At 52.5% G+C, this 27,386-nt stretch overlaps 1 protein-coding gene across 2 annotated transcripts in view; it reads left to right on the top strand.

Moving 5' to 3' along the window:
• ZNF423 (zinc finger protein 423) overlaps positions 1-27,386 on the top strand; it is a 346,039-nt gene that overhangs the window by 196,260 nt on the left and 122,393 nt on the right. For both annotated transcript variants that reach the window (XM_055554096.1, XM_055554097.1), the window contains 2 exons: positions 329-3,543; positions 13,744-13,828. In XM_055554096.1, coding sequence (XP_055410071.1) covers positions 329-3,543; positions 13,744-13,828 — 3,300 coding nt within the window. The remainder of the gene's footprint in view (positions 1-328; positions 3,544-13,743; positions 13,829-27,386) is intronic.

The following is a 27,386-nucleotide window of genomic DNA, read 5'->3' as shown; positions in this document are numbered from 1 at the left end:
ATCAGGGAAGTGGCTGAGACCGCAGCTCCTGTTGCGGGGTGGGTACCACATCCAGCGAGGCCCAGGCAGGTGCTGCCGAGGGGAAAGGCACCTCCCCTCCGAACCCTGCCACCCCTCTGCCACCCCCTCGGCAGATTGGAAGGTCCACATGTCCACACGCTTCCTGCCCGCCCCCTCAGACTCCTTCCTCCCACTCCCCCGTAGCAGTTGGCCAGCTGCACAGCCTCAGCCCGCGAGCTGTCGAAAAGCTGGCTCCGTCCTTGTTTCTCGCGGCCCTGGGAATTGCCTCTAATCTCCTTTCTGCCTTCCACCCCCCCACCCCCCGCAGATGGTGACGACGACCCACAACTCTCCTGGGTGGCCTCGTCTCCCTCCAGCAAGGATGTTGCGTCACCCACGCAGATGATTGGAGATGGGTGTGACCTGGGCCTGGGTGAGGAGGAAGGGGGCACGGGCCTGCCGTACCCTTGCCAGTTCTGCGACAAGTCCTTCATCCGCCTGAGCTACTTGAAGAGGCACGAGCAGATCCACAGCGACAAGCTGCCGTTCAAGTGCACCTACTGCAGCCGCCTCTTCAAGCACAAAAGGAGCCGCGACCGGCACATCAAGCTGCACACGGGCGACAAGAAGTACCACTGTCACGAGTGCGAGGCGGCCTTCTCCCGCAGCGACCACCTCAAGATCCACCTGAAGACCCACAGCTCCAGCAAGCCCTTCAAGTGCACGGTCTGCAAGCGCGGCTTCTCCTCCACCAGCTCGCTGCAGAGCCACATGCAGGCCCACAAGAAGAACAAGGAGCACCTGGCCAAGTCGGAGAAGGAGGCCAAGAAGGACGACTTCATGTGCGACTACTGTGAGGACACGTTCAGCCAGACTGAGGAGCTGGAGAAGCACGTGCTCACCCGCCACCCCCAGCTCTCCGAGAAGGCCGACCTGCAGTGCATCCACTGCCCCGAGGTCTTTGTCGACGAGAACGCGCTGCTCGCCCACATCCACCAAGCCCACGCCAACCAGAAACACAAGTGCCCCATGTGCCCCGAGCAGTTCTCCTCCGTGGAGGGTGTCTACTGCCACCTGGACAGCCACCGGCAGCCCGATTCCAGCAACCACAGCGTCAGCCCCGACCCCGTGCTGGGCAGCGTGGCCTCTATGAGCAGCGCCACACCGGACTCCAGCGCCTCTGTGGAGCGAGGCTCCACCCCGGACTCCACCTTGAAGCCGCTGCGGGGCCAGAAGAAGATGCGGGATGACGGGCAGGGCTGGTCCAAGGTGGTGTACAGCTGCCCCTACTGCTCCAAGCGGGACTTCAACAGCCTGGCCGTGCTGGAGATCCACCTGAAGACCATCCACGCGGATAAGCCGCAGCAGAGCCACACGTGTCAGATCTGCCTGGACTCCATGCCCACCCTCTACAACCTCAATGAGCACGTCCGCAAGCTGCATAAGAACCACGCGTACCCCGTAATGCAGTTCGGCAGCATCTCCGCCTTCCACTGCAACTACTGCCCCGAGATGTTTGCCGACATCAACAGCCTGCAGGAGCACATCCGGGTCTCCCACTGCGGCCCCAACGCCAACCCGCCCGACGGCAACAACGCCTTCTTCTGCAACCAGTGCTCCATGGGCTTCCTGACCGAGTCCTCCCTCACAGAGCACATCCAGCAGGCCCACTGCAGTGTGGGCAGCGCCAAGCTGGAGTCCCCGGTCGTGCAGCCCACGCAGTCCTTCATGGAGGTCTACTCCTGCCCCTACTGCACCAACTCGCCCATCTTCGGCTCCATCCTGAAGCTCACCAAGCACATCAAGGAGAACCACAAGAACATCCCGCTGGCCCACAGTAAGAAGTCCAAGGCGGAACAGAGCCCGGTCTCGTCGGATGTGGAGGTGTCTTCCCCGAAGCGGCAGCGGCTCTCGGCGAGCGCCAACTCCATCTCCAACGGCGAGTACCCGTGCAACCAGTGCGACCTCAAGTTCTCCAACTTCGAGAGCTTCCAGACCCACCTGAAGCTGCACCTGGAGCTGCTGCTGCGGAAGCAGGCGTGCCCCCAGTGCAAGGAGGACTTCGACTCGCAGGAGTCCCTGCTGCAGCACCTGACTGTGCACTACATGACCACGTCCACCCACTACGTGTGCGAGAGCTGCGACAAGCAGTTCTCCTCGGTGGACGACCTGCAGAAGCACCTGCTGGACATGCACACCTTCGTGCTCTACCACTGCACCCTGTGTCAGGAGGTCTTCGACTCCAAGGTGTCCATCCAGGTGCATCTGGCGGTGAAGCACAGCAACGAGAAGAAGATGTTCCGCTGCACGGCCTGCAACTGGGACTTCCGCAAGGAGGCCGACCTGCAGGTGCACGTCAAGCACAGCCACCTGGGCAACCCGGCCAGGGCCCACAAGTGCATCTTCTGCGGGGAGACCTTCAGCACCGAGGTGGAGCTGCAGTGCCACATCACCACGCACAGCAAGAAGTACAACTGCAAGTTCTGCAGCAAGGCCTTCCACGCCATCATCCTGCTGGAGAAGCACCTGCGGGAGAAGCACTGCGTGTTCGACGCGGCGGCCGAGAACGGCACGGCCAACGGGGTGCCCCCGGCCGCCGCCAAGAAGGCCGAGCCGGCCGACCTGCCGGGCGTGCTGCTGAAGAACCCCGAGGCACCCAACAGCCACGAGGCGAGTGAGGATGACGTGGACGCGTCGGAGCCCATGTACGGCTGCGACATCTGCGGGGCGGCCTACACCATGGAGGTGCTGCTGCAGAACCACCGGCTGCGGGACCACAACATCCGGCCGGGCGAGGACGACGGCTCGCGGAAGAAGGCCGAGTTCATCAAGGGCAGCCACAAGTGCAACGTGTGCTCGCGGACTTTCTTCTCAGAGAACGGGCTCCGGGAGCACCTGCAGACCCACCGGGGCCCCGCCAAGCACTACATGTGCCCCATCTGCGGCGAGCGTTTCCCCTCGCTGCTGACGCTCACCGAGCACAAGGTGACCCACAGCAAGAGCCTGGACACGGGCACCTGCCGCATCTGCAAGATGCCCCTGCAGAGCGAGGAGGAGTTCATCGAACACTGCCAGATGCACCCCGACCTGCGCAACTCCCTCACGGGCTTCCGCTGCGTGGTCTGCATGCAGACGGTCACCTCCACGCTTGAGCTCAAGATCCACGGCACCTTCCACATGCAGAAGCTGGCGGGCAGCTCGGCCGCGTCCTCCCCCAACGGCCAGGGGCTGCAGAAGCTCTACAAGTGTGCCCTGTGCCTCAAAGAGTTCCGCAGCAAGCAGGACCTGGTGAAGCTCGACGTCAACGGGCTCCCCTACGGCCTCTGCGCCGGCTGCATGGCCCGCAGCGCCAATGGACAGGTGGGCGGCCTGGCCCCGCCCGAGCCTGCAGACCGGCCCTGCGCCGGCCTCCGCTGCCCCGAGTGCAGCGTCAAGTTTGAGAGCGCGGAGGACCTGGAGAGCCACATGCAGGTGGACCACCGTGACCTCACCCCAGAGACCAGTGGGCCCCGGAAAGGCGCCCAGACGTCGCCAGTGCCCCGGGTAAGTACAGCCCGCCCCAGCCTGCCCCACCCCCGCTCCCTGGGGCTCCGCGCATGCCCACAAGAGGCCCCTTGCCGAGCTCTGCGTTTCCGTTCTCGTCGCTGACCCGAGAAGCAGGGTTCTCCTCCCAGCGGTTAAGCACATCTGATGATCGCAGTAAACTCCGAGTTCAGATCCCAGTGCATGCCATCTCCCTTCCAGCGGGATATGGCATGAATCACCCTGGGTCTCATTTGCCAAGTGCTCTTCTGTAAAATGGGAATAATAATTGTCTCAATGTCATAGAATTGTTGTGAGGGACCCGTGGCATAGTGTAGGTGAAGGGTTGATACAGTGAGTTCTCTGTCCATGTTGGAGGTCACGTCATCTCGGTCATTGATCAGGGGGTGGACTGACTTTTGTGCTTACTTGGGCAAGTCACTCTGTTGTTTGGGCTTTAGATTTAGGAATCCTTTGACAGTTTGTAAAGGTAACATACACATAAAGAACTCGGAACTTGGCACTTAGGGCCCCGTCATGCTAGCAGTAATCATCAACCGGTACTGTTATCAACACTGTCATTAGAGCTGGTACATGGAAGCCCTCGGAACATTTCCAGTTACTGATTGATCGATCACATTTGTCCTGAGTACCTTTTATTTGGGGGATGTCTGGCAGCCAAGCAGAGCCAGAAACAGACCCTGCACTGGGGCTGCTAGACCCAGAGGAGCCACACGCCTATAACCAGTGGGTTTCAGCAAGGCAGGGGAAGTCTGAGCTACTAGAGGGTCCATGTGGGCCCTGGGAATGGTGACCATGGGGCACCTGCTGGAGACTGTGTGGCCCCTGGTGTCAGACAGAGCAGGCCCGGGACTCCCATCAAGTCTGTGTTATCTGTTTCCAGACTGAGGAGGTGCCAAGCCGATCTCAGGGGCATCTGTCCCTCGAGGGCCACTGCTGGCACCACTGGCAGGGAGGCGGGCTTTGGGAAAGGGCCGCCCGCCACGGGTGCCCCTGGAAGACAGGGATGTTTGCGAAGGTGTTCACTGCGGGATCAGACGGGGGCCTGGGACTCTGGGATTTTGCTGGGGGTGGGAGTAGTGGGGAGAGAGTGAGAGAGAAGGAGGGCTGGAGAGGCTGAAGGGAGAATCCGCAGTGGGGCCCTTAAGGGGTCTCCTGCCCAGCTTCCCTGCCCAGCGAGCTGCAGGGTCTGACCAAGGTCACCCAGCTGCAGAGAAAAACGTCGGAATGAGAAAAGAGCCATGCTTTCACCTGGGGCCTGAGGCCTCTCAAATGCCCGCCTGGAGCAGAGAGCTCCTTTCAGAGTGGATTGATTGATTGAATTTGTCCTGAGCACCCATTATTTCTGGGGTGCCTAGCAGCCAAGGAGAGTCAGAGATGGACCACTTTCTCAAGGCCTTTTGACTGAGCGAGGCCACTAGGTAAGGATCCACTGGGTCACCCTTCAGGGGTCCTGAGCACAGTGCACTCACAGCTGCCCAGCTCTTTCCCCCCAAGCCTCAGCTTACTGGCTGGCCAGTGTGGGTGGACTGGGAAGAGTTTCAGCCCTGGAGGCAGAGGGCCTGCCTACCCATCTGTGATTTGACCTCTTTGGGCCTCAGTCTCACCTGTAAGCCAGCGCATGCTAGGTTGCCTCAGTCGTGTACGACTCTTTGTGATCCTATGGACTGTAGCCCACCAGGCTCCTCTGGTCTATGGGATTCTCCAGGCAAGAATACTGGAGCGGGTTGCCATACCCTCCCCCGGGGAATCTTCCCGACCCAGGGATCAAACCCGGGTCTCTTCTGTCTCCTGCACTGGCAGAAGTGTTCTTTACCACTAGCGCCACCTGGGTAAAGCCAGAGGGTGATGGTAATAACCGTACAGTGGTAGTAATCGTAGTCTCAGTGGCGTCTGTCTCCAAAGCCAGCGTCACCTGGGAGGGACCTGGGGGCTGTTCTGTTTCTTAACCAGCATCTGCTCTGGCCGCTGCTGCTAAGTCGCTTCGGTCGTGTCCGACTCTGTGCGACCCCATAGATGGCAGCTCGCCAGGCTCCCCCGTCCCTGGGATTCTCCAGGCAAGAACACTGGAGTGGGTTTCCATTTCCTTCTCCAATGCGTGAAAGTGAAAAGTGAAAGTGAAGTCGCTCAGTTGTGTCCGACTCTTAGCGACCCCATGGACTGCAGCCCGCCAGGCTCCTCCGTCCATGGGATTTTCCAGGCAAGAGTACTGGAGTGGGGTGCCATTGCCTTCTCCCCTGCTCTGGCTAGCCGGTGCCTATTCCTCCTCAGTGTCAAATACTGTGACCGTTTCCTGCGCTAACCTTCATGTTTTGCCCTGGGATTAAATGAGTCAAGACGTGCTGGGCACGTAGTAACCATCACTTATGATTTTCTCGTTTATAATCACAGCTCACACTGATTGAGGAATAAGGATGTGCCAGGCACTTTCTATCTATTTATTCCTTATAATACTCACTCTCCACATGAGGAAAAGGAGGCAAGGAACCGTTAGGTAGTTTGTTATGAGCCCCTCGATTTCAAGAGGCAGAGATGGGGGTTGATCCTGGGAAGAGTGTGGCACCCCAGCCTGAACTCTTGACAGGCCTCCAGCCAGCACCTCTGGAGCCCATCCTGGTTGCAAGGTTGGGGTTTGGGGTGGTCAGCCCACTGCACAGGTGGCGGGACAGTGTGGCAGGGCTGGGCTTGTCCTGCTCCAGGTGCTCCCCGCCCCATTCCTGCCCACACTCTGCTGGTCACGGGGCTGCCTCTAGCCCCCCCAAAGCCTTTGGCTATTGTAGCCTCCTCCTTCCCAGTCTTTGCTCTGTGCCCGGTATCTAGCACCACTTCGTAAAGCCCCTACTGGGTGAGCACTCACTCTTATGTTGTTCTCCTGGAAACACCCTGGACCTTTGCTGTGACCTTTGCTTTGGCAAAGAGGGGGCCCAGGCTTAGAAAGGTGGAGCCACATACCCAGGGGTGAGCAGCTGCGCGAGGCAGTGCAGGACTTCAAACCTGAGGGGGCTTGTTTACAGGGAGCCTGGCCGGGCTTCCTGTTCCTGTCCCTGGCTTGTGAGAGAGGAGGGAGCTGACATTCACGTCCAGAGGCCTGGGCAGATGGGCCATTTGCAGAAAGGAGCTAGACAAAGCCTGGGTACCTCCCCAGCAGAGGCATAGCCTCTGGGGCCTTGCCCCCTGCCTGGGCACGCCTGGGGGCAGGGGCCCAGCTGTCTGCTCGCCCACCCCTCTCTCCCCCAGGACTCACGCGTGTGAGAGCAGACTCTGGGGGCTGCACAGGGGCTTGGGGGCTGGCAGGCTGGGACCCTCGGGCGTGTATCCATAGCAACCGGCTCTCTGAGGACTGGGTTCCCGTGGGGCTGAGGCTGCTGTTGGCTGGATCATGAAGCACTGAGGTTTCCGCCTCCCCCTCTATTTATGGGTAATAACAACATCGCCCCAGCTCTAGCCCCTTGTGGGCAGACCCCGGCCCTCATCAACTCACCAGATCGCCACGGTGCCTCATGCTGTTCAGGGTGGGGGGCTAGACTGGGTGCTCACTTGCTACACCTTACTGCAGGGCAATCAGACAGCTGGGTTCAGGGGCTTGTCCAGGTGACAGCTTTCGATCAAGACTGTCTGGGGTGGTCTGGGGCATGGAGCTAGGAAGGCAGCCCAGACAGTGGCTCTGGAGGGTGCCTGCATGGGGTCGAATCCCCGTGCCACTGCTTATCAGCGCTTGAAATTCTGCTTTCTCCATCCCTGAAGGGGAGCTTGCAGAGTCATTGTGAGTATTCAGAATAAACAGTGCCTGCACACAGTAGGTGCTCAGTAAGCGTGGGCTGCAGTCATGATCAGGGAATTCAGCAGCAGTGGCTGTCTCTGCCCTCTCCTTCCTGCTCCTCTCCTGTCTCCACATCCCCGGGTGTGTGCTCTTCCTGCCCTGGGCCCCTCTGAGGTTGCTCGGGGCCACGCGAGGGGAGGCAGCCCTGGCCAAGGTCCCAGGGCTCAGCTCCGGTTCTCCTGGGCTGGGCCCTGCGGAACGGGCTTAAGTGAGAGGAGGCGCTTTGAATGCCAAGTTCTAGCTTTCTGTGCTTACATCTCCTGGTGGGAGCTGAGGCTCCAGAGAAGATGGGGTCTTTCAGGGATAGAGAAAGGGAGACAGGCCAGGAGAAGGTGTTGAGGTGAGGACGGAGGGCCAGCTGGGGTTGCAGCAGGAGGGAGAGTCCTGATCGGTTCTCTCCAGCCCAGAGGACCGCATTGCCCCACCAGCTGCATAATGGACCCTGGGCATCCCTGACCTCATGTGCTTGGCCGGAAGGGCCATCTGTGGGGACAACTGACTATGCAGTGAGCCTTACTGGGTGTTGGTGCTGGTGAGCCCTTCTGTGGACAGGTGTGTGTATGCCTGTGAATGTGAGTGTGTGTACCTATGTGTCTACATGCGTGTCTGTGAGGGCTGGTGTACACCCTTGTGCCATGAGCTGCTTTTGCATCTGTGGGTACATTTGGGAGTGGTGGGTGTGACTGTGAGGGTCCAGGGAGAGAACTGAAAGCCGGTGTGTCACTGGGGACGCTGTGCGAACTTGGGGTCCATGACGATGTTTCCACTTCTCTGAGGGTGTTGCACTTATGTGTCCGTGTCACAGGGAGCGAGTTGGTGTGTGTAACCTGTGGGTGTATCCATGAAGGTCTTGTGTGTTGGTGGTGAGTTGGAATGAGGTGTGTAGGATACTTGCAAGTATATGTGTATGTCCTCACACGCGTGTCTATGCCTGTGCATACAGGTCGTGTGTGTGTGTGTGTGTGCAGGGGCCTGTGTGTTTGTGTGAACGCCCAGGCCCTTTGGTCAGCAGTTCCTGTGACCCCTCCCTTGGGCATCCCCAGGAGTCTGCTTCTCCACAAGGCAGGGTCCATTCCTTTTCCTGACACCAAGCGGTGGCCATATGGTTGGGGGACATTTTGGGGGTACCCTCTTGTCCTGCTCAGGCTCCTGGTGACTTATCTTTCAAGCCCAGTGAACCCACTTCACTCACTTCCTTGAAGAGGAACAGCATTTTTGGACCAGCCATGGCTGTGGCCTCCAGAAACTTCTAGCCAGAAGGCCGGGGCACTATGTTCCTTGTCCAGCAGTCTCCTCTGGGCTTCTTTGGCATGGAGCTTCCTGCGCTGTGCTTCATTCTTGCATTTACTTGTTCATTGACTCATTCATTCATTCAATCATTCATTAAGCGTCAAAGACTCTTTCATGGGCTGGACAGAGTGGTGGGGGACACGTGTGTGAGGGCATGGATAATTCTGATGGTGGAGAAACTCGGGGTCCTTCTTTTCTGTGAGCACAGACCAGGAGTTGAGCCGTGGCGGGGTGTGCCCCTCAGAAGTCCTCAGTCCCTGCTGTCTCTTCTGGCTTGAAATCTCCTCTGCCCATTGTGAGACTGACTCCCAAGTTCCGTCCCCTCCACCTCCAGACTCACCCATCTTCCCGGGGTGTGTCTGTGCTGAATGCCTGCTTCTGGGACCAGCACTATGGCTGCTCCAAGGACATGCTGAACGCCTAGTTCTCCAGAAACACCTAGGGCAGGGCCCTCTGGTCTCATCAGCGGGGGTCCTGCAGCCTGAGCAGGGACCCTGCTCAGAGCCTGAAGCTCCCAGCACCAGCTCTTCCAGTTGGTTCTCTGTAAATCTGTTCAACAGCCTCTCGGCAGTTGAGAGTCATGATGTAAGTTCGGTGCTTATTAGATGCTCACTGGGCGGGGCCCTGTGCAGGGTGGTGGGGGTCTAGGATCCCTAGTTACCAAGGGATGGCTTCTCTTTATCCCTTCTGCCCTAATAGAGGGCTTGGCACATATTATTTTGCAACTTTGCCCATCTGCTCAAAAATTCTTCACAAAGCGCTTGGTCTTTGCTGGGACCTCACAGGTGAACAGAATATATTCTGGCCCTTGGGTTCTCATGGTGCAGTGGGAAGCAGACAAATCAATTGGCCACGGCAAACTCTTTGGGGCTCAACTAGGTGGTTTCAGCACTAACTCAGGGGCCTGGGTAGACCCTAAACTCACTCTGGGTTGGGAAGAGAGGGCTTCTCAGAAGAGGTGACATTTGAACAGAGACCTTGAGGATGGAGAGGGTATTCTGATGGAGGAAACAGCATAGACAAAGTCCCAGAGGTGAGACCAGGCAAGTTCAGGTGGGGCTGAGACAACTGAGCCCCCTGGTGGTTCATCCTGACCCTATCATTGAAGGATGGGCCTCAGTGCTCAAATGAAGAATCCAGTCTTGCCTTCTTTTCCAGAGGTCAAGGGAGGCCCCATTATTCTAGGATACAAAGTGGTCTTCAGAAAACTTGGATGCTGTGAATTCCTCTCCCTTCATAGAAACCCACAGTCACATCCCTTCCCCCCAGTTAAGAACAACACCATCTGTGTCCACAGTGGGCTGGTTTCATACTGTGGAGCTCCACTTTTTGGAACCAGTCTTCAAGAAGCTTTGAAACTTTTTATGTTCTCCATTTTTCTGCCCCTTCCCCACAAAAGTACTTGGTCATAGCTCCCTGTGTGTGGAAGCCAGCTCTAGGATGACGTGGGGCCTTATGTGTCTAGGGCAGGTGAGTAATTCTTCAGTCATCCTTGAGTGTCAGAACTGATGGGAGCAGTCTCCCCTGGTTGTCCACTTGGTTCTTAGGGCAGGTACATAATTAGATGCAAAGGGACATGGATGCATAGATGGATGGATGCATGGATGCGTGTGTGTGTGTGTGTGTAGATGGATAAATGGGTAAATTGGATAGGTAGGTGAAAGAATGGGTAGATTGATGGATAGATGGATGGATGGATAGCTAAATGAATGGGTGTATGAGTATATGTCAGTTCAGTTCAGTTCAGTTCAGTCGCTCAGTCGTGTCCAACTCTTTGTGACCCCATGAATCGCAGCACGCCAGGCCTCCCTGTCCATCACCAACTCCTGGAGTTCATTCAGACTCACGTCCATCGAGTCAGTGATGCCATCCAGCCATCTCATCCTCTGTCATCCCCTTCTCCTCCTGCCCCCAATCCCTCCCAGCATCAGAGTCCTTTCCAATGAGTCAACTCTTTGCATGAGGTGGCCAAAGTACTGGAGTTTCAGCTTCAGCATCATTCCCTCCAAAGAAATCCTAGGGCTGATCTCCTTCAGAATGGACTGGTTGGATTTCCTTGCAGTCCAAGGGACTCTCAAGAGTCTTCTCCAACACCACAGTTCAAAAGCATCAATTCTTCGGCGCTCAGCCTTCTTCACAGTCCAACTTTCAAATCCATACATGACTACAGGAAAAACCATAGCCTTGACTAGACGGACCTTTGTTGGCAAAGTAATGTCTCTGCTTTTTAATATGCTATCGAGGTTGGACATAACTTTCCTTCCAAGGAGTAAGCGTCTTTTAATTTCATGACTGCAGTCACCATCTGCAGTGATTTTGGAGCCCCCCAAAATAAAGTCTGACACTGTTTCCACTGTTTCCCCATCTATTTCCCATGAAGTGATGGGACCAGATGCCATGATCTTCATTTTCTGAATGTTGAGCTTTAAGCCAACTTTTTCACTCTCCACTTTCACTTTCATCAAGAGGCTTTTGAGTTCCTCTTCACTTTCTGCCATAAGGGTGGTGTCATCTGCATATCTGAGGTTATTGATATTTCTCCCAGCAATCTTGATTCCAGCTTGTGCTTCTTCCAGCCCAGTGTTTCTCATGATGTACTCTGCATATAAGTTAAATAAGCAGGGTGATAATTTACAGCCTTGATGTACTCCTTTTCCTATTTGGAACCAGTCTGTTGTTCCATGTCCAGTTCTAACTGTTGCTTCCTGACCTGAATACAGATTTCTCAAGAGGCAGGTCAGGTGGTCTGGTATTCCCATCTCTTTCAGAATTTTCCACAGTTTATTGTGATCCACACACTCAAAGGCTTTGGCATAGTCAATAAAGCAGAAGTAGATGTTTTTCTGGAACTCTCTTGCTTTTTCCATGATCCAGCGGATGTTGGCAATTTGATCTCTGGTTCCTCTGCCTTTTCCAAAACCAGCTTGAACATCAGGAAGTTCATGGTTCACATATTGCTGAAGCCTGGCTTGGAGAATTTTGAGCATTACTTTACTAGCGTGTGAGATGAGTGCAATTGTGCGGTAGTGTGAGCATTCTTTTGCATTGCCTTTCTTTGGGATTGCAATGAAAACTGACCTTTTCCAGTCCTGTGGGCACTGCTGAGTTTTCCAAATTTGCTGGCATATTGAGTGCAGCACTTTCACAGCATCATCTTTCAGGATTTGAAAGAGCTCCACTGGAATTCCATCACCTCCACTAGCTTTGTTCATAGTGATGCTTTCTAAGGCCCACTTGACTTCACATTCCAGGATGTCTGGCTCTAGGTGAGTGATCACACCATCGTGATTATCTGGGTCGTGAAGATCTTTTTTGTACAGTTCTTCTGTGTATTCTTGCCATCTCTTCTTAATATCTTCTGCTTCTGTTAGGTCCATACCATTTCTGTCCTTTATCGAGCCCATCTTTGCATGAAATGTCCCCTTGGTATCTCTAATTTTCTTGAAGAGATCTCTAGTCTTTCCCATTCTGTTGTTTTCCTCTATTTCTTTGCATTGATCGCCGAGGAAGGCTTTCTTATCTCTTCTTGCTATTCTTTGGAACTCTGCATTCAGATGCTTATATCTTTCCTTTTCTCCTTTGCTTTTTGCTTCCCTTCTTTTCACAGCTATTTGTAAGGCCTCCCCAGACAGCCATTTTGCTTTTTTGCATTTCTTTTCCATGGGGATGGTCTTGATCCCTGTCTCCTGTACAATGTCACGAACCTCATTCCATAGTTCATCAGGCACTCTATCTATCAGATCTAGGCCCTTAAATCTATTTCTCACTTCCACTGTATAATCATAAGGGATTTGATTTAGGTCATATCTGAATGGTCTAGTGGTTTCCCTACTTTCTTCAATTTAAGTCTGAATTTGGCAATAAGGAGTTCATGGTCTGAGCCACAGTCAGCTCCTGGTCTTGTTTTTGCTGACTGTATAGAGCTTCTCCATTTTTGGCTGCAAAGAATATAATCAATCTGATTTCGGTGTTGACCATCTGGTGATGTCCATGTGTAGAGTCTTCTCTTGTGTTGTTGGAAGAGGCTGTTGGCTATGACCAGTGCATTTTCTTAGAAAAACTCTATTAGTCTTTGCCCTGCTTCATTCCATATTCCAAGGCCAAATTTGCCTGTTACTCCAGGTGTTTCTTGATGTTCTACTTTTGCATTCCAGTCCCCTATAATGAAAAGGACATCTTTTTTGGGTGTTAGTTCTAAAAGGTCTTGTAGGTCTTCATAGAACCGTTCAACTTCAGCTTCTTCAGCGTTACTGGTTGGGGCATAGACTTGGATTACTGTGATATTGAATGGTTTGCCTTGGAAATGAACAGAGATCATTCTGTCATTTTTGAGATTGCATCCAAATACTGCATTTTGGACTCTTTTGTTGACCATGATAGCTACTCCATTTCTTCTGAGGGTTTCCTGCCCGCAGTAGTAGATATAATGGTCATCTGAGTTAAATTCACCCATTCCAGTCCATTTCAGTTCGCTGATTCCTAGAATGTTGACATTCACTCTTGCCATCTCACGTTTGACCACTTCCAATTTGCCTTGATTCATGGACCTATGTATGTGTGTTTAATGGATGGATGGGTAGGCAGGGTAGGTAGATGGATGGATGGGTAGATGGACAGCTAGATGAATGTATGGGTGTGTGTAGATGGATCGATGGGTAGACCGAGGGTAGGTCGATGGACAGGTGATGGGTAGACAGATGAACAGGTCTGTGGATCTGTGGAGTAGATGCAGCAAGCATAGATGGGTGGAAGATGAGTAGGTGAATCTGATCATGCTTCAGGCAGATCAGCCTGCCTCAGCTTCAGTTCCATGGTTCTTCCTGTGTGCCCTCACTTTGGGATGGTTCAGTTTCCCCAGGGCCAGCAGAGAAGCAGCTTCCTTCAAATGCAGCTTGTCACCCCTTTCCCTCTGCGAGGCTGACTCGCAGAGCTGGAGTCAGAGGCAGGTGGGAAGAGAATGGCCTGGAGAGACCTGGGGGCAGGTCAGAGCCATTCTAGAAAGTCTTGAGCTGTGACCTCCAGGAACTTTTGCTTTCTGCTCTGTTCTGCATCCTGACTGTCTAACTCCTTTCCTTTTGGTTTCCATGCAGAAAAAGACATACCAGTGCATCAAGTGCCAGATGACCTTCGAGAATGAGAGAGAGATCCAAATCCACGTTGCCAACCACATGATTGGTAAGAGCACGTTTCCTCCCACCTGGGCTGCGGCCACCCCTCGGGGCTGAAATGTGCGGGTCCGGTCATCATTTTGCTGGCTTTTAGCTCAAAGGATGGCATCACTGCTGCTGCTGCTGAGACATTTCAAATGAGACTAAAAATGTCAGAGCTGGAGCACTTTCTCCATCCGGACCCTCTTTTCGCGACTCCGTTCACATTAGAATCAAACTTTTGACAATCTCTCCCATTTCTCAGCACAAATTTCCCTCCATTTCTAAACCAAAGTGCTTTCCAGTTGTCAGGCACTCAGGGGCAGTTGTGCTTCAATTGTGTATGTCATGACATCGAATAGATTTAACTGCTCACATTTCCCCACCAAACGTGGGCAGTTCCTCAGGCACATTGTCAAAACAGAATGCTTACAAAGTTATTTCGCTACTTTTTCTATTCCTCTTCAAGCAGTCTTGGACTTTGGAAAATTCAGCCTTTTTTAAAAGGGAGCATCCAAAGTCCCATTGTGTTCCTACTTGGCCCAAGGGATGGAGGGAAGCTTTGAGGTCTTCCTTGTCTTCTGTGGGTGGGTGTGGTCTCGCTGGCAGCTGGGAGGGCACAGCTTTAAGAGGGTATAGCAATTTCTGGTGGCACAGGGCTGGCCCAGGGCATGGATTTGGCAGTAATGGCCTTGGGAGTTTCTGGAATTTTGGTGCTCTGGGTCTTTGGTGGAAGTGTGATCACCTTTGCCAAGACCTCCACAGTCTGAGTGGTGAGAGGTCTGTCCTGGGTTGAGCATCCTGACCCTTACTTCCTTTCCACTTTTCTGCCTCTGATATCTTTTCATTAAAGTTTTAACAATAGCCATACCAACTGAATACTTTTTTCCAAAACCCTTGATCCCATAGTTAAAAAAAAGTCCCCTTCATGCTGTTCACCTATAACTATCACAACATTGTTAATCTGCTATACCCCAATACAAAAATGTTTTTGGTGTTTAAAAAAAAAAAGTCCATTTAAATGTCCAGCTCAGTGGATGCTCACAAACAGAGCACTCCGGGGTAACCAACACCCAGATAAAGAAATAGACCATTCCCCAGTCTCAGAAAGCCCCCCGCTCGACCCTCTCCAGGTCCTTCCCCCAACAAAAGGGTGTCACCATCCTGTTGTCTAACAGCAGAGGTCACTTGGGGTGGTTTTGCATTTTATATAAATGAGATCACACAGTCTCTGCTCCTTTGTGTCTGGTGACTTTTACTTGTTCATATTATTGACTGTGATTGAATCTTCTCACTAGTGGATGCTGTTCTATCGTGTGAACACATCACCGTTTATCTATTCTTGAAACACGTCCTAATGGGCATCTGGGTAGTTTCCCTTGTGGGATTGTTTTACATAGTGTGCTGGTGTGAACATTCTTGTGCGAGTCATTGGTGAACATGTACATGCAGTTTTAATGGGAATATTCTTGGACTCAGACTGGGGAGTCATAGGATGTGAGTGGGTACCCTTTCAGTAGATACAGACAAATACATTTGCAAAGTGGTCGTATGAAGCCTTGCTCTCACCCCAGCCTGTGAGAGCTGCATGTCTGTGCCATCATCTGCATTGTACATACCAAGAACCACAGCAAAGGTCCTTCTGTAGTGGAGCTGTGCTCAAGGTGGCCCCGGTGGCCGGGTCCCCGCCAGGCTCAGTGAGTTTGGATGCCTAGCATCCCAGTGATTGACTCGAGGCAGGTGTCCTAAAGGTGCTGACCCTAACTGGGTGCCTGGTGGGGCTCCCTCAATGATGAGGGGACATGAGGAGCACAGGGGTGGCAGGTAGGGCCCTGGGAGTTCGGCCTGACAGGGAGACTGCTGACTTTTTAATTTCTTCTGTTTGAAAGTCTCCCCGCTGAAGCAGAGGAAGGAAACCGCCCTATCAGTCACAGGCTGCCGAGAGCGCTTTCACGGTGGTGTCGGGGAGGTGAAGATGAAGATATCTCAAAATGTTTGCTTTTGTAGCAGGTGTTAATGTGTGCTCCTGTTTGTAAGCACGAAGGGCGAGAGGCTGGCTAATTGGACCACAGTGGTTTCAAAGGTGTTTCTCCCTGCTCCTCTCTCCTTTCCACCTATCCTTTCCGCGCAGAGCCGGGAAACTGCAGTGTCCTCAGGTGGAAGGCGAGGGCCGGTGCCTCACTGGAGTGGTGGGAGATGCGAGGCGAGGGCTTTATTGGCACTCATGGGAGAGGGGGGCTTGATTGGCACCAGGGTCTTTGTGTGAGCGGGGGGCGGGGCTCCGGCGGAGGAAGTGGCTGGACAGGGCACCTCCCCTGAGCCTGCGCAGTGCCGTGAGTGGGGCTGTTCTCAGGCCACGTGGAGGATGGGGGCCTGGGAGTCGACAGCAACGAGCTATTGGTCTCAGAGCCCAAGCGTCCGGGCAAGACGTTTATGCAACTGCACAAAGTCTCACAGGCAGGGCCTTGGCGCATGGCCATGAGGAACGGGCTAGGACTCCGCTGGCGCCACACCTCTGGTGCCGGGTGGTACCTCTTCTTATTCTGTCCGGCCCTCCCCACCTGTCCATCCTTCACTGGCCTCGTCATCTCCATCCATCAAGGAACAGCAAGCACCCGCTGCTCGTGGAGACCTGGGGTGGTCCCTGTAGGCGACGGAGGGTGAAGGGGACTTGGGCTGTGCCCTCAGAGACCTCCCAGCGTCCCGCCGAAGCCCTCACAGTGCACACCCTGCGGGGTGGAGGGGCATCACCTGGGTAAGGGCGCCCACAGCTGCCGTGTACTGAGCCTACCACAGGCCGGCTACTTTACGTAGCTGCTAGTTCTGTGCCTCACAGAGGAGGGTTAATGGCTTTCCCAAGTTCTTCCAGCCAGGAAATAGCAGAGCCAGGGTCTCCATAAAAGCCAGGCTCTCTCCACTGTGCATGGCTCCCCTGCCAGGGCCTGTGGTGGGAGAGACACAGCTCTACCCTTAGGGGTTCTCTGCCCACGGGAGAGGCTGATGGGTGTCCAGGTAAGCACTGTGCAGTGAGGTTGATGCTCCCAGAACAGGGGCTGCTGGGTCCAAATAGGTCTGTCAGGAAGGCCTGGGTTTTGAAGGATGAAGAGGAGTTTTCTCTCTGGTTTAGGGCCATCGCTGGCAGGGGCAGCAGCCTTGGCAGGGAAGGACAGTCATAGAGAACAGGGCCCTCGGAGAGCTGATCATAACGAGGAGGCAGGTCCTTGAAGGATGGGTGTTGTTAGGCTGAGAAGGTGGGGAGCAACATCTAGGGGAGGACCCTGGGTGAGTGGAGCTCAGAGACAGGAGCAGAGGAGGTAACTGGGGACAGGGGACCCCGCCCTGGCCAGGATGGAGGCATTGCATGTGGTAGCTTTGTGGGCAGTGAAGGTGGGGAGGTGGTGTGGGGCTGGACCATGGAGGACCTTGAAGGCCAGATTAAGGGATTTGATTTGGGAGCCCCAAATCTGGGGGCCCCTTGGCAGATGCTTTATTTGATTTCTGCTGAAAAACCCAAAGAGGTGTCAGACAGGGCCCACATTCCCACACGAGCTGGGCAGTACTGGGACTCTGTGTTCTCAGGCTCCCCTGGGCCTCCCAGTCCCTATTGTGATTTGAGGAGATACTTTGCTCATCTATGTCCCTGCCTGGTTCCTGTAGACACATGAATGTGTGACCTTGGGCTTACCCACTAGGGAGCCACTGAAGGTTTTGGAGCAGAGTGTGGCCTAGAGCAGCTGGGTGCTTTAGGGAGGCTCAGGGGGGAGAACGTGGAATGAGGCAGCACGGTATGGTCAACTGCGTGGAAAGGTATTGGAACAAGGTTTAGTGAAATCCTTAAAAAAGCAAGCCACCAAACGGAAAACAACAGTAAAATTCAGCAGAAGAAAATTAATAGACTCTGATGAAGATGACGAATATTGAATTTAAGATGTCTGGAGACTGGAACTTAATGGAATGATTCTAACACAGATAATACTTGGCAGAAGTTAAGATCTGATGGAGTGTTTACTTTGTTTATTATTGTCTCTATGCCTTAAAAAAAAATAAACTTGTTATGCAAAAACAGAGACCTGCCCAGTCTGGTCCAGGGGTCAGGGAATGAGGCAGGGAGAGAAGGCAGGCCATAGGACATCCATTTGGCTTGTGCTGTGGGCCTGTGGGCCCTGGTGGCTTGGGGAAGGTGGTGGGGGTGACAGTAGGAGGTGTGAATGGAAGAGAAGCAGGCCCAGGAGCCCTGGATTGGGGCTGGCATGGCAGAGCTGGTAAAAACTGCCCAGTGTCCCTGTGGACAGCTTCCCCTTGCTAAATGACCCAAGCCCAGAGTGGCTGCCTGGAGCCAGCGGGGGTAAAAGCCCCTTAGTGGCACCAAGGGGACTCGGCAGATAGACGTGATGCTGTTCAGCTCGGTGGCCTTCTCATCAACTCGGGGCACAGGGGTTCTGAGGCAGGACTCCCTGGGGACCTGGACTGCGGGAGCCCTCCCCCGGGGGACGCTAAACTGGCCTTTTTATAGCGGGGGGCCGCATCGTGACTTTGCAGCCTCCAGACCCTGGGAGTAACGATGACCCAGGGACGCGTCTCCTGTAACATTTTCCCAGCACCCCTCTCCTGGTGGCTGCTGGCGAGGGAGTGATTTGGAGCTGATAGAAAGGCGAGGGTCTTTTGAAACCGTTCAGTGGCAGGGTCTCCTTTGAAATCCCCCCTCCCCACAGAGAATGAGGCCCCCTTCTCTGGGCTTCCTCCAGCTTTTGAAATGGTTTTAGACACCCCCTCCCCCAGTACATCAAAACCTTGGAGCAGTCTACTGCTCTGATCTGCAGCCTCCTGGAGGGTCTGTCCCTTCTCCACCTCTCACTGCACCCAACCCCCCCCCCCCGAATCAGCGACCCCCTTCCCACCCTCACCCCACACTCTGGAAGGATTGCCTCCCCCCTGGAAAAATGGCTCTGCAGGAGGCCCTGCTTGGGCTCCCTGGGGCCTGCTGAGGGGAGAGCTGAGGAGGGCTTGTGGAGGGCCTGGCCCAGAGACAGGCAGCCCTGTGGCCGGGGACAGATGAGTGTCTCCCCATGTGTGTTAGACAAGTATGTGCAAGGACATGATGTGCACGGTCCCAGGGGGCCTGGGGCACGTGGGACCTCAGAGGCCCAGAGGCTCGTCCTCCTGCCCTCTCCTTGTCTGCTTGCAAACCTCTCTCTCAGTTCCTCTTGGGCTGATGGCTGGATGAGGGTCTGAGAACTTGTCCTTGAAATAGCGAACTTGCTATGACCCAGGTTGGCCCCAGGGGAGTGACTCAGCCTCTGGGCCCTGATGTCCTAACTCAGGGCTTCATGGGCCCCTGGGGGGAGCCCTGAGGAGGGGCCGGGCTGGGAAGGGACGGTCCTCGGGGAACCTTGTCAGGGATGTTTGCCCTCCGTGTCCTTGAAAAGTGGCTGTGGACCCTCTGGCAGGCAGCCAGGCCAGAGCTGGCCCGTCCCGGTGGGGCATTAGTCATTCTGAAGACGTTATTTTCTTGGTCACGTCAGCCTCTTTCCCTGGGTGCCTCTTAAGGCCTGGTCTTTGCTGTGAAGAAATGAGGCGGGGCAGGGGGGCGGCATTTGGAAAATCAGCCTCTCCCACCTCCTGCTCAGGCCTTCAAAACGCCCCCCATGCTGGGCAGGTGGTCCTTGTCTGTCCTCCCTGACATAGCACCTGGAGGGGAGGGGTCTGCTCGGGGTATGCGCGCACGTGCGTGCGTGCGTGTATGAGAGAGAGAGAGGGAGGGAGAGAGGGAGAGAGGCTTTCTGCCTTCTATGTCTTCAGAAGCATATCCCAGGAGACATCCTGAAAGCCACTTTGCAGACAGGGTACCCCCTCTTTCTGTGGCTGTTGCCTTGCGGAAGACCTGGCCTGCAGCATTTTTCGAGAGGAAGGAAAGGCTGGTGTGGAAATCAGCATTTCACCCTCACACCAGGGAAATACAACAACTCTCAAATATAACTGAGGAGAAAAACACGTGAAAAGGAAAAGGAAAAAACAGTTCCTGTTGACTTTCTGTTGGGAACACATGTTGCTGAGTGGGGCTGTGCTAGCTGTTTTCTGGTGCTTTTCATTCGGGTAACACCAGACCCAAAACATCTGTCTAACCTTAATATGTGATAAAACTGTCTCCCTCTGCCCCCAGAGATCACGTTTCAAGTTCTGGGACTGTTCTGTCAGGATAACAAGCTTGTGCAAAGAGCCTATAATCCAGTTCTTTCCTCCTCTCCCCTCCCCCTCCCCTTCATCTCCTCCCCTCCCCTCCCCCTCTTTCTCTTCCTTCTTCATCTCCCAAGTAGAGCACAGTCACTTCCCTCCTTAACAGCCCCTGGATGAGGACTCAGTTTCCCTGATTTTGAATCCCATTGGTCAGTTTAAGGAGGCTGTTGATCAAGTACTTGGTCCATGAAGAATCCATCAGTTCTGAATTTTAAAATAGTGAGTTTTCTCATCTCAGGTGGCACAGTGGTAAAGTATCTGCCTGCAGTGCAGGAGGCACACAGGTGCACGTTCAGTCCCTGGGTTGGGAAAATCCCCTGGAGTAGGAAACGGCAACCCACTCCAGTATTTTTGCCTGGAGAATCCCATGGGCAGAGGAGCCTGGTGGGGTGCAGTCCATGGGGCCACAAACAGCTGGACACAGCTGAGTGAGCACAAGCATCTCATTTTCATAGATTTTATTCTTTTTTAAGAAACCTGTAGGTGAGGTTTTCTCAGAATAGTAACCTCTGTTCAATAAACATGATTGACATCCTCAGTGAGGAACCTCTAACCAAGTTAGGGAGGTGATAACTTAAAAGGATAAGGTAAAATCACGTCACAAAGTCGAAGATATAGAAGCTCAAAGGACAGGCGTGTTGTCCAATCTGGGCATTCCAGGAAGGCTTCCAGGAGGAGGTGACACCTAATCAGGCTCTTATAAGGCAGAAAATAAGGTGGAAGGGGCCTTCCAGGCAGAGAAAATGGCATAAAGCAGTTCATAGAGAAGAGGCCCATGTAGTCTGTAGATAATTCAGTATCTACATCAGGTGGATTGTCTTGAGTTGTCTGTAGACAATTCAGTGTTGCTTCAGAATAAATTTTGAGGCAGGAGGTGGGTGAGTCATAGAAAAGACAGAGTACAGAGTAGGGTAGGTGAGAGAAGATGAGGATATTGGTTAGGAGGGTATAGATTGGAGAACCATTTAAGAGGCAAAACTGGCAGGATTTGGGAAATGAATGGAAATGGGAAGCAAAGCCCTAGCAGAAGATGACACCATGCCTGAAGAAGAGCTGCTGGGGCCTGGCAAAGAAGATGCTTCCAGCAATGATCAGTGACATCTAATGCAACTTGTTACATACAGGCCCTGCTTTCAGTATCTACAGGTGTTATCACACTTAACCTCACAGTGGCTTATGAGAGAGGGGCACTGCTATTCTCCCCATTTTGTACATGGGGAATTAAGGGGATGTGTCCAATGTCAGTAGGTAGCAATGCGAGATCTGAACTCAGGCAGTGTAATTTCAGAGCTTGGAATCCTCTTAACTCCTACAACTGGAGGCCCATCCCACTTGGTTAGCTTCAGTTTGTTGGCGATTGGGCCTTGTAGGAGATGCCTGTTGGCCGATCTGAGTACTGGTATCTGGCCGGCAGTTGGCCCCATGGGTGGGGAGCTCAGGAAGAAGGCCTGGGCTGGAGGAGGGGTTTGGAGGCCTCAGCACAAATGGTGGGGCAGCTGGGAGAAGTGAGGGCATGAGGAACACGCGGTCATCCATGCCCAGACAACAAAGTGCTTCTGGGCAGTAGCGTGAGGCCACAGAGAGGCCCAGAGAGGCAGGCTGAAGGGGGTCTGCTGGACCGTCCTGAGCATGAGCAGTAACAGCGGAAACGGGGGGAGGAATAAGTGGAGGGGAGGTGGGCAGACCAGTGCTGTAGACTTAACTTCCCAGGTTCCAGACTGGGAAGGGAGTGCGGGAAACGGGCCGAGGGGCCCCGGGGTCAGAGGATGCTTCTGTATTTTGAAGAGGGAAAGATCAGAGTGTGTTACTAGGCTGAGGAGAGAGCCAGTGGGGAGCAGAGGAAGGATGGAGAGGAGACAGCAATGGAGCCAGTCCTGGCGGGGTGGGGCCCTGGCCCCATCTTGGTGGACCAGCCCACGGGCACAGCCTTCTTCTCTGCTCTCCGTGCCATGGACTTGGCCGCCTGTGTTATTGAGTTGACTTTGTTGAATGCCCTTTATGGTCATTTGGCTGCTTGGGAGCAGCTGACACATGAGCAATTTCCCTTGCATCTGCTTCTGGCCGAGCCTCACTGGAGTGAGGTAGAAAACAAGGACCCTGCAAACCCAGGGCTTGGCCTGCTCTGTCCTGAGCTCCCAGTAGGTGCCAGGGCCTCACACTGGGCTCTGCGTGGCAGGTCAGGTTCCTTGCCTTGTGAGTCCCCGGGCTCCAGTGGGGATGAAGTGGGAGGCTTCCCCTTCTGACTGCAGATCTCTGCCCTGGAGGAGTCAGGGTGTCCCCCACTGGCTGACACCCCTTCTGGTATGGTTTCCAGCTCATCTCCCTGGGCAAACCAAGGTAGGGAGAAGGGAAGTGATTCTCCAGAGACACTGTGCGTTGTGCATCTGACTTGGAATAAGAATCCAAGGTTGCTGATGGAAGCGTTTTTAAACAGAGATGCTTTGTTAGGGAGTTACTGATTTTAGTTCACCCTAAAGATCTTTATGAAACATCAATAGTTTGCTTAATCTGCTGTAGATATATTAATGAGAAATAGAGTGTGCACATGTAGATGTGCACACACACACATACACACAGAATGTAGAGCTCTACAGTGAATCATAGTGGTTAAGAGTACTCCCAGCTCATAGTTAAAGTTATTCCACCTTTGTATGCTTCAGTTCTGTGTCTATAAAATGCCCCCATCTTAACATACCTGTACTAACACAGCAGTTTAGGCAGATCTCTTTCAGTGACAAATCTGAGATCCAAATCACACTGACTAAAGCATTCAGTTCAGTTCAGTCGCTCAGTCATGTCCGACTCTTTGCGACCCCATGAATCGCAGCATTCCAGGCCTCCCTGTCCATCATCATCTCCCAGAGTTCACTCAAACTCATGTCCATCGAGTCGGTGATGCCATGCAGCCATCTCATCCTCTGTTGTCCCCTTCTCCTCCTGCCCCCAATCCCTCCCAGCATCAGAGTCTTTTCCAGTGAGTCAGCTCTTCGCATGAGGTGGCCAAAGTATTGGAGTTTCAGCTTCAGCATCATTCCCTCCAAAGAAATCCCAAGGCTGATCTCCTTCAGAATGGACTGCGTGGATCTCCTTGCAGGCCAAGAGACTCTCAAGTCTTTCTCAACACCACAGTTCAAAAGCATCAATTCTTCGGTGCTCAGCTTTCTTCACAGTCCAACTCTCACATCCATACATGACCACTGGAAAAACCATAGCCTTGACTAGATGGACCTTTGTTGGCAAAGTAATGTCTCTGCTTTTGAATATGCTATCTAGGTTGGTCATAACTTTCCTTCCAAGGAGTAAATGTCTTTTAATTTCCTGGCTGCAATCACCATCTGCAGTGATTTTGGAGCCCCCCTGAAAAAAGTCTGACACTGTTTCCACTGTTTCCCCATCTATTTCCCATGAAGTGATGGGACCAGATGCCATGATCTTTGTTTTCTGAATGTTGAGCTTTAAGCCAACTTTTTCACTCTCCTCTTTCACTTTCATCAAGCGGCTCTTTAGTTCCTCTTCACTTTCTGCATAACGGTGGTGTCATCTGCATATCTGAGGTTATTGATATTTCTCCCGGCAATCTTGATTCCAGCTTGTGCTTCTTCCAGCCCAGCGTTTCTCATGATATACTCTGCATATAAGTTAAATAAGCAGGGTGACAATATACAGCCTTGATGTACTCCTTTTCCTATTTGGAACCAGTCTGTGGTTCCATGTCCAGTTCTAACTGTTGCTTCCTGACCTGGATATTAAAAAGAGAATTATTGGCTCCTGTAACTGAAAAGTCTGGGGGTACAGTGGGTTTCAGGCATGGTTGGATCCAGGAGTTCTAACAGTGTTATCACTAGTCTAACTTTCTTTTACCTCTCAGCTCTGCTTCCCCTTTTTTGCCTTCATTCCCAAGTAGGCTCCCCTGGTGCCAGTGATAGCCAGCAGCTCCCCACTCAGCAGCCCCAGCAGAGAAGGTCATGTGCTTCTTCATCAAAAAAGGTTTCAGGACCGGGACTCAGTGCCTCAGAGGTGTCCTACAACTGCCCAGGAGGCAGTCATTGTAGCCAGGGATTCAAGTGGGTTGACTAGTCAGACTGGCACCACCCACCCTCCTTGGATGCTGGGGTGTTCGAGTATCTGTCTCTCCTCTGCCCACAATGGGAGGAGGGAGGGGGTTCTTAAAAATAGAAAGGGTGTCTATTTTCCACAAGGAGGGGCAGCACTGACAGTAGAAGGTCACGAACCCCTACCTTTTGGGGGATGTTTGGAGGATTAAATGAGTTAAAATATATGACAAGTGCCCAGCACTTGTAAGTTCTCAGTAAGTGATAGCTATTAACATTAGTATTATTATTATTAGTCCCTGTGGCAGGGACTAATTAAAGATAATGATGATGCTGCTGGAGCCCTTGTTTGGCGAGGACAAACTAAGCCTCTCTGTGACCCTGCTGAGCGTACAATCCCAGGTGCCAGGACTGCAGCTCAGGATGTTGCTGAGGGCCAGAGGAGGAAGACTGACCCTCTGCCTCTATCAAGTTCTGCAGGGTTCTGCCTGCAGAATAGCTCCAAAAGGGGTAGCTTCAATCAGAATGGTTTATTCATTTACTCCTTCATTCATTCAGCACTTTTTTCTTTCCTGAACACCTACTCTGTGCCAGGCCCTATGCAGAGATGTGGCAGCAAGCCAAAGTCCCTGGAATCCTGAAGCCAGTGGGGATCAGCTGCTAAACAAGAAAGCGGATTAAAAATCCCAGCTATTTCAAATCATGATATGTTTTATGAAGAAAATGAGGGCTGGTCATGGGGTGTCCAGGAGCTGTGTAAAAACGTACTATTGGCAATGGCCTGGCCAGGAGGTGACTGAGAGCGAGAGCTGTGAGTAGTTTGAGTTTTGATCAGACGCATGACTGCTCACCGACCTGGACACTTGAGCCTGTTAGTTCGTGTGCCCTTCTCCTTAGGAAGGGGAACTCCTAGAGGAAGAGGTGGGGCTGCCTCATGGTGAGAGCAGTCCCAGGTGCCGAGGGGGCAGGCAGCCTGAGGTTGATTGGGTGCTGCTCCTCGTGCCTGGAGGGCACCCTCCCCCCCCCCCCCCCCACCCCCGCCATGGCATGTCAGGCTCCCTCCAACTTGGAGATGCTCGCATCCACTCTTCGCCCTTTCTCTGGATTCTGTGTGGACCATGCACAAAGAATCTCGGTTCACCAGCGCTCCATAAACCCAGCAACTTGGGGACGTCCCGTGCTGGCATCTGCCTTCCTCTCTTAGGGCACTGTACAGTCCAGGGCATCTTCGTGGTCCCCCAGCACCCCCTTTGCCTGTGCTCTGGCCGCTCTCCTCAAGTCTTCTTTGCTTCTCCCTGGGTCCACCCTACTTCTTTCAGTCTATAGCCCTTAGCCAGTTCCAGATGCCTGTGTCGTGTTCTTCCCTCTTAGGTTTTACAGAATTAGCAAATAAACATACAGGATGGCTGGGTAAATTTGGGGCTTCCCAGGTAGCACTAGTGGTAAAGAACCTGCCTGCCAGTGCAGGAGACGTAAGAGACACGGGTTCCATCCCTGGGTTAGGAAGATTCCCCTGGAGGAGGGTAATACCACTCCAGTATTCTTGCCTGGAGAATCTCATGGACAGAGGAGCTTTGGAGGCTACAGTCCCTAAAGTCGCATAGAGTCGGACATGACTGAAGAGACTTAGCATGAACTCAGGTAAATTTAAATTCCAAATAGACAACAAGTAACTTTTCTAGTCTAAGTGTGTCCCCAATATTGCCTGGGTTACTAAAAGGTTATTTGTTATGTGAAATTTAAGTTTAACCAGCTATCCTGTATTTTATCTGGCAGCCCATCCCGTTTCCCCCAGCCTCTGAGCTTGGGGAAGAACGGTGGTGACCCACCCCCTTCTTTTAAAGCTGATGGTCCTTTTTTCATCCTTACAAAATGTTTAACTAGCAAAATTAAGCTTTTAAGGTTGAGATAATTGTAAATTCACACAGAGATTCGGTTTCCTCCAACGGTAGGTTTGTAAAATGAGAGGATGGTATTACAATTGGGATATTGACACGGGTACATTCAAGCTACGGAACCTTCCCAGCACCACAAGAATGCTTCATGCTTCCCCTTTAAAGCCACAGCCACTTCCATCCTGCCTCTGCTCCTTCCTTAACCTCTAGAAGTCACTCATCTGTTCTCCACTTCCATAATTCTGTCACTTCAAGAATGTTGTATAAATGGAATCAGCCGTAAGTTTACATCGTCTTTGGGATAAATTCCAGGAATACAGTTGCTGGGCCTGTGTTTTACTTACGCTGTATGTATGTTTTACTTTTAAAGAAACTGCCAAATGTTCCCAGAATAGCTGTTCCATTTTATATTCCCACCAGCAAGTTTCTCCACATATTTGCCAGCATTTAGTTTGTCACTATTTTTTATTTTTATATCTTTTGCCTCTTTTCTAATTGGATTGTTTGCATTTTCTTAGTTGCGTTTTAGAGTTTTTTATATATTCTAAATACTAGTCCTTTGTCAGATAGGTAAGGTTTGCAAAGGTTTCCTCTAGGTCTGTAGCTTGTCTTTTCATCTTCTTAACTGGATCTTTTGTGAAGTAAAAGCTTTAAATTTTGATGAAGTCTAAATTATCAGTTTTTCCTTCATGGTTCTGTGTCTTTCGTTCCCAGTTTGAGTTCTATGCATGCATGCTAAGTAGCTTTAGTCATGTCCAACTCTTTGCAACCCAGTGAACCCTAGCTTGCCAGGCTCCTCTGTCCTTGGGATTCTCCAGGCAAGAATACTGGAATGGATTGCCACACCCTCCTCCAGGGGATCTTCCTGATCCCTTCTTCTCTTACATCTCCTGCATTGGCAGGCGGGTTCTTTACCAGTAGAGCCAACTGCCAAGCCTCTAAGAGCTCTATGCCTAACACTAACACGCCAAGGTTTTATTCCTACTTTTTGCAAAAACGTTTTAAAGTTTTACGTTTTGCATTTAGGTCTGTGATCCATTTTGAGTTAATTTTTATATAAATTTGAATTGAGTACCACACACCTCCCCATGTCCAGCTGCGCCTGGATCATCTTTTGAAAGGAGCTTCCTAGGTGGTGGTAGTGGTTAGAAAAGACTGTAATTCTTTCATTGAATTGTTAATTATCAGTTGGGCATATTTGTGAAGATCTGTTTCTAGGTTCCATTGATCTGTGTGTCTATCCTTCTGTCAGTGTGGCAGTCTTAATTACTAGAGCTGTTTAACTCTTGAAATCAGGTAGACTGAATTCACCTTTCTTTTTCAAAATTGTTTTAGCTATCCTAGGTCCTTTGCCTTTTCACAGAACTTTTAAAATAATCTTGTCTACATATACAAATGTTCTTGC

This window comes from Bubalus kerabau, chromosome 17 (assembly GCF_029407905.1).
Source record: "Bubalus kerabau isolate K-KA32 ecotype Philippines breed swamp buffalo chromosome 17, PCC_UOA_SB_1v2, whole genome shotgun sequence".
NCBI lineage: Eukaryota > Metazoa > Chordata > Mammalia > Artiodactyla > Bovidae > Bubalus > Bubalus kerabau.
The sequence above is the reverse complement of the archived record's forward strand: the minus strand, read 5'-3'. Positions and strand labels throughout refer to the sequence as shown.